At 39.7% G+C, this 7528-nt stretch overlaps 1 protein-coding gene across 1 annotated transcript; it reads left to right on the forward strand.

Annotated features, from left to right (window-relative positions):
- The first annotated feature begins 6094 nt into the window (after positions 1–6094).
- On the forward strand, positions 6095–7042 carry LOC109255727 (olfactory receptor 4K3). Its single transcript, XM_019430513.1, has one exon. The coding sequence runs from the start codon at positions 6095–6097 to the stop codon at positions 7040–7042; it is 948 nt and encodes a 315-aa protein (XP_019286058.1).
- Positions 7043–7528: the final 486 nt, after the last annotated feature.

A 7528-nucleotide genomic window follows, 5' to 3' on the forward strand; every position in this document is an offset into this window, starting at 1 on the left:
GCCCTTCTTCATCTCTTATTACAGACTTTAATTTAAAGTCTAGTTTGTCTGATATAAGTATGGCTACTCCAGCTTTCTTTTGGCTTCCAGTAGCATGATAAATAGTTCTCCATCCCCTCACTCTCAATCTAAAGGTGTCCTCAGATCTAAAATGAGTCTCTTGTAGACAGCAAATAGATGGGTCTTGTTTTTTTATCCATTCTGATACCCTATGTATTTTGGTTGGTGCATTTAGTCCATTTACATTCAGTGTTATTATAGAAAGATACGGGTTTAGAGTCATTGTGATGTCTGTATGTTTTATGCTTGTAGTGATGTCTCTGGTACTTTGTCTCACAGGATCCCCCTTAGGATCTCTTGTAGGGCTGGTTTCGTGGTGACAAATTCCTTCAGTTTTTGTTTGTTTGGGAAGACCTTTATCTCTCCTTCTATTCTAAATGACAGACTTGCTGGATAAAGGATTCTCGGCTGCATATTTTTTCTGTTTAGCACACTGAAGATATCATGCCAAGCCTTTCTGGCCTGCCAAGTTTCAAAGGAGAGATCAGTCACGAGTCTTATAGGTCTCCCTTTATATGTGAGGGCACGTTTATCCCTTGCTGCTTTCAGAATTTTCTCTTTATCCTTGTATTTTGCCAGTTTCACTATGATATTTCGTGCAGAAGATCGATTCAAGTTACGTCTGAAGGGAGTTCTCTGTGCCTCTTGGATTTCAATGCCTTTTTCCTTCCCCAGTTCAGGGAAGTTCTCAGCTATAATTTATTCAAGTACCCCTTCAGCACCTTTCCCTCTCTCTTCCTCCTCTGGGATACCAATTATGCGTATATTATTTCTTTTTAGTGTATCACTTAGTTCTCTAATTTTCCCCTCATACTCCTGGGTTTTTTTATCTCTCTTTCTCTCAGCTTCCTCTTTTTCCATAACTTTATCTTCTAGTTCACCTATTCTCTCCTCTGCCTCTTCAAGCCGAGCCGTCGTGGTTTCCCTTTTGTTTTGCATTTCGTTTAAAGCGTTTTTCAGCTCCTCGTGACTGTTCCTTAGTCCCTTGATCTCTGTAGCAAGGGATTCTCTGCTGTCCTCTATACTGTTTTCAAGCCCAGTGATTAATTTTATGACTATTATACTAAATTCACTTTCTGTTATATTATTTAAATCCTTTTTGATCAGTTCATTAGCTGTTGTTATTTCCTGGAGATTCTCCTGAGGGGAATTCTTCCGTTTGGTCATTTTGGATAGTCCCTGGAGTGGTGAGGACCTGCAGGGCACTTCCCCTGTGCTGTGGTGTATAACTGGAGTTGGTGGGCGGGGCCGCAGTCAGACCTGATGTCTGCCCCCAGCCCACCGCTGGGGCCACAGTCAGACTGATGTGTGCCTTCTCTTCCCCTCTCCTAGGGGCGGGATTCACTGTGGGGTGGCGTGGCCCGTCTGGGCTACTTGCACACTGCCAGGCTTGTGGTGCTGGGGATCTGGCGTATTAGCTGGGGTGGGTAGGCAAGGTGCACGGGAGCAGGAGGGGCAGGCTTAGCTTGCTTCTCCTTAGGTGATCCACTTCAGGAGGGGCCCTGTGGCAGCGGGAGGGAGTCAGATCCGCTGGAGGTTTGGCTCCCAGCGGGAGGTTTGGCTCCGCAGAAGCACAGAGTTGGGTGTTTGCGGGGAAGGAGCAAGTTCCCTGGCAGGAACTGGTTTCCTTTGGGATTTTGGCTGGGGGATGGGCGGGGGAGATGGTGCTGGCGAGCGCCTTTGTTCCCCACCAAACTAAGCTCTGTCCTCCAGGGGCTCAGCAGCTCTCCCTCCCTTTGTCCTCCAGCCTTCCCGCTTTCTGAGCAGAGCTGTTAACATGACCTCCCAGAGGCTAAGTCGCGCTTGTTGTCGGAACACAGTCCGTCTGGCCCCTCCGCTTTTGCCAGCCAGACTCGGGGGCTCTGCTTGGCCAGTGAGCCGCCCCTCTGCCCCGGCTCCCTCCCGCCAGTCCGTGGAGCGAGCACCGCCTCACCGCCCTTCCTACCCTCTTCCGTGGGCCTCTCGTCTGTGCTTGGCTCCGGAGACTCCGTTCTGCTAATCCTCTGGCGGTTTTCTGGGTTATTTCGGCAGGTGTAGGTGGAATGTAAGTGATCAGCAGGACGCGCGGTGAGCCCAGCATCCTCCTACGCCGCCATCTTCCGCCGCCCTATTTCACTTATTTTTGATAAATGTTTAAAGCTATACATTTTCTTCTAAATGCCATTTAAATATTCTTTATAGATTCAAAAATGTCATATATTTATTATCATGAATTTTAAGAAAATCTATAATTTTGGTTTGTAGTTTGTTTTTTAGCCACCAGAGTTTAAGAGAAGATATTTAAAATATTTAAATTTCCATGTGCAAAAACCTTTAAAAAATGCCATTATTTTCTAGTTTTGTTGCATTTGATCATAGAGTGATTGTAACATTTCTACTTTATGGAACTTAAACCTGTTGTTTTCTCGACCAAAAATCTACATGGTTCGTATCCTTTTTATTTTTTAAAACTTTTTCCAGCTTTATTGCGATATAATTAACATATACATTTAATGTGTACAGCATGTTGATTTGGTGCGTTTATATATTGTAAAACAATTACCACTGTAGAGTTAGCTAACATCTCCATCACTTCATCCAATTAGCATTTCTTTTTTGTGGTGAAAACATTTAAAATCTATTCTCTTAGCAACCTCCAAGTATGTAAAACAGTGTAGTTAACTATAATTACCATACGTTACATTAGATCTACAAAACATATTCATCTTGTAACTGAAAGTCTGTACCCTTTTACCAACATCTCCCCATTTCCCCACTCTCAAGCTTCTGTTAACCACCATTCTACTCTGTTTTTATATGTTCAGCTTTTCTATATTTCACATGTAAATGACTCTCTGTTTGACTTATTTCACTTAGCGTAATGTTTTCATGTTATTGCAAATGGCAGAATTTCCTTCTTTCTCATGACTGAATGATATTCCACTGTATGTAATACCACATCTTCATCCATTCATCTGTTGACTGACACTTTGGTTCTTTCTATATCTTGGCTATTGTGAATAATGCTACCTTGAAGAGTGCAGATATCTCTTCAAGATCTTGATTTCATTTCTTTTGGGTATATTCTCAGAGGTAGGATTGCTGGATCATATGGGGTAGTTCTATTTTTGATTTCCTGAGGAGCTGCCGTCCTGTTTTCCAAGTGACTGAACCAATTACGTTCCCACCAGAGGTGTGCTAGGGCTCCCTTTTCTCTGCATCCTAGACAACACTTGATATCTCTTATCGTTTTTATGATAGCCATTCTAACAGGTATGAGGTGATATCCTATTGTGGCTTTGACTAGCTTATCTTTTCAAATTAGTGTTATTTAAAATTCACTACAAAAAATTGAGTATTTTTATGAAACTGAATATGTTTTATATTTCTCATTACAGATGAGGACATTAAAGTTCAAAATGATAATGTGGTAATATTCTCAGGGTAATATAGTAAAGTCTTGCCCTGTGATGTGAACTCAGGCCTCCAAATCTAATATCCAATGTTCTTTATTACCCCAGCTGTGTATAATGTAGTTCCATCAAATTATTTCCTTTTACTTGATGAGTACAAGTCAAGCACAAGGTAGATATTTCAAAATTTCTCAATAGAGAAATACTTAATATTCATCTAAATTTTATTGGTTGTTATTCTGATTATGTAGAGATATTAAAGACTTAATGATCACTTAACATCTTTTATGTATTTAGAATGTGTCATATATTTCTTCACTTTTCATTTCTTTTTTCTTCCCCTACTCTATAATGATTCAAGTGAATATTATAAAATCTAAACTCTCAACCATTCATTGATTCTATTATTCACAGTATGAATTTTTCTCTGAGCAGGGAAACACAGGCCTTATTCTCAAAAATTAGTGGAGGAACTGAGAGATGACATTTGTAATCCCACAAGTCAAATAATCTTATTTTTCTTACCTTTGCTATGGTCCAAGATAAAAGTTAAAAGCCTACTGGCTTCCCTTATCCCACAATATCCATACCATATACATGAAGCACTTAAGAACAATCATAACATTTTGTGATTCATCTTTAACTGTGGCCAAATTTGAATGTTTTAATAACTCTCACTGCAACTTGAACATCTGTTTATTCCCCAAGCACCAGCTGGTCTTTTTCATGCCATGTCATTTACTGAATTGATTCCTACCAATACAGACTTTATAAATACAAAGGTCCCAAGAATTGTGAGCCTCCTTGACTTAGAAATTAGGCATAGTATTGACATGAGGTCACTCTCAAGCAGTTGTCACTGCTTTCAGGTACTAGTTGAATGTTGCAATATTAATATGTGTGTGGAAAGGATCTTAAAATCATCCAGTTCAACCAACTTGTATTATTTATGAAGAATCAAGGCACCAGATTATTTAGTAAATTATCCAGTCTCACATATGTAGGACAAGATTTAATTCACATTGTCTGAATCCTGGGCTGCCACTATTTCTTCTACACCAATCTAAGTAAGAGCTGTGACACCCATTTTAATATCAGGTATGTGGGGCCAGAAACAAATCTAAAAGTTTCTGGAATGGATAAAGTCAGAAGAACAATGTGGAGTTAAGGAAAGAGCACCCAAATTTCAGGGGGGAAAAAGCCAATAAATATGGGTAATTGCGTGTATAAATAAGATTTAGTCTTAGAACAATTCATTTAAAATGTGTACTTCTAGCAGAGTTTTGAGAAAGAAGAAAGCTTAGTTTAGTGGCAAGAATAAAGGAGTTTGGAGTTTGTTGTGAATTTTAAGTACATATCTTCTCAATTGGCTTTCAATGCAGTTTGTAAAGTCTTCTCGGATCTCAGCGAGAGCTAGATAACCTAAGAAGTCTAGTTTTAACTTTTAAGGCATATGGTATTACCTAACGTGTAGGTTCACCATCACCATCTTCTGTCTATACTTAAATCTGTCTCCTATTTGTTCCAAGTGAACTCCTGAAACAGGAAGAGTTTTCTGCTTCAAACTGCTTCAGTGAAAGTCTATAAAAGCTAGCAGTTAAAAAATATTTAGGTAGCATGCCATTTAAGTCTTTCTGTTTAAAATATACATGGCGGGGGGGCACTTGGGTGGTTCAGTCGGTTCAGTGTCTGACTTTGGCTCAGATCATGATCTTGCAGTTGGCAAGTTTAAGCCCTGCATTAGGCTCTCTGCTGTCAGTGTGGAGCCTGCTTTGGATCCTCTGTCCCTCTCTCTCTGCCCTTCCCCCACTTGTGCTCTTTCACGCGCTCTCTCTCTCTCTCTCTCTCTCTCTCTCTCAAAAATAAAATAAACATTAAAAAATAAGTGAATAATAAAATATACTAGGAAATTTATAAGACCTTTACACTTTAGCTACATCATGTTCACCAGCCTTTGAAAAATGCCTGGCCTTGGGTAGTGTAGAAAACAAATGTTATTCATATCTGCATGACTGAAATGAAGAACCAAATATGAGAGGCTATTTCATTTTGATTCTGGACAATCTCCATCTGAAAACTGGAATAGATTATGTTTCTCTGTAGCTCTTTCCCCTCCTTATGTTCTATTCCTTTATCCTACCCACTGTAAGAGAGAGTGCCCACATTCCTTTCCACTTGTGTGTTCCCACTTACCATCTATCATGATTCTCAAACTTTGTCCACTCCAGTCCTTCAGTCATCATGATGTTTTGAAAATTACCATTCTTTCCCTTCAAAACTTTTTGGAAGTTGTGAAAATTTTTTTAAGTACTTCACAACTGAGGAGTAAATCTTCAAATAGCTGATTTTTTATTTCCTATTATGAAGACTTATATCTTATTTTTAAGCAAATTTCTAAGTCATAAGATTTAATCTTGAATTGAATCAATTAAGAAACCTGGAAAGACCATGGTGAAGTATTTGACCACTGTGATCAGGGAAGTGATAAAACAGGGAACTATCTGGTAGTGGGATGCCACTAAATTATTTCATGCCAAAACAAAACAAAAACAAAAACACCTTACTTTTAATTCAATCACTGTATTTTTTCCTAGTTATCCTCCCATCTGGAAATGTCAGAATCCTTCCAGAAATCAGAGTGAATGGCCTGGAATAATCAGTCAGTCGTAACTGAATTCATACTACAGGGTCTCTCCGGTTCTTGGGAACTCCAGATCTTCTATTTCCTGTTTTTCTTCATAGTCTATGCAGCCACTGTACTGGGGAACCTCCTTATTGTGCTCACCATCATGTCAGAGCCACGCCTTCACTCCCCCATGTACTTTTTGCTGGGCAATCTCTCCTTCATTGACATGTCTCTGGCCTCATTTGCCACCCCCAAAATGATTGCAGATTTCCTCAGTGAGCACAAAGCCATCTCTTTTGAAGGCTGCATCACTCAGATATTTTTCCTGCATCTGTTAGGGGGTGCTGAGATTGTACTGCTGATATCCATGTCTTTTGATAGGTACGTGGCTATATGTAAACCTCTAAGTTATTTAACCATTATGAGCCGAAGAATGTGTGTTGGGCTCGTATCACTTTCCTGGATTGTTGGCATCTTCCATGCTATGAGTCAGTTAGCATTTACTGTGAATCTGCCCTTCTGTGGACCCAATGAAGTAGACAGCTTCTTCTGCGACCTCCCCTTGGTAATTAAACTCGCCTGTGTAGACACATACATTCTGGGAGTATTCATGATCTCAACCAGTGGCATGATTGCCCTGGTGTGTTTCATCCTTTTGGTGATCTCCTATACTATCATCCTGGTCACTGTGCGGCAACATTCCTCTGGTGGGTCCTCCAAAGCCCTCTCCACTTGCAGTGCCCACTTCACTGTTGTGACCCTTTTCTTTGGCCCATGCATTTTCATCTATGTATGGCCTTTCACAAATTTCCCAATAGACAAAGTGCTCTCAGTATTTTATACCATTTTCACTCCCCTCTTGAATCCAGTGATCTATACTCTTAGAAATAAAGACGTCAAGGATTGCATGAGAAAACTTAGCAGCCATATCTTTAAGTCTAGGAAGACTGATCATACCCCTTGATTCCCTTATACAAAAATGGAATACCTGTTTGGCATTTACATTCCTCATTCAGTTGGTCAACAAAGCGATGCTACTTCGAGAAACCAGTAAGTTCCTGGCAGAATTATTTATGTAATCAGTCTTAGCACTCACTGAGTTCTGTTCATGTTAATTGTTCTTCACACAAAATAACATTTACAACAGGGCATCATCACATCTATACTCAGCATTTTACTGCCCAGAGACCCACTTTTTAGAATATCCAGCTTTTGTCAGATATAAACAATTTATTTGAGTATTCCTCCCCCTGAGACATTTGCATGTTTTAAGAGTAAATTTGCTTCTGGTCTCTTGTAAGTAGCCTCTAAGCCAACACCCAGTATACTACCCTGTACACTAAAGTAACAATGAAATTATTTGTTGCTGACAAAGGTGCTGATACATGAATTATTTTAGTTCAAAAGTCGGGAAAAAATTGAAGATTCTTATGAATTAAAAATATGTGGT

This window comes from Panthera pardus, unplaced genomic scaffold (assembly GCF_024362965.1).
Source record: "Panthera pardus isolate Hobbes unplaced genomic scaffold, ASM2436296v1 HiC_scaffold_24, whole genome shotgun sequence".
Lineage (NCBI taxonomy): Eukaryota > Metazoa > Chordata > Mammalia > Carnivora > Felidae > Panthera > Panthera pardus.

Coding starts and splice junctions, on each gene's coding strand:
- LOC109255727 (XM_019430513.1), top strand. CDS start 6,095: ATGGCCTGGAATAATCAGTCAGTCGTAACTGAATTCATACTACAGGGT.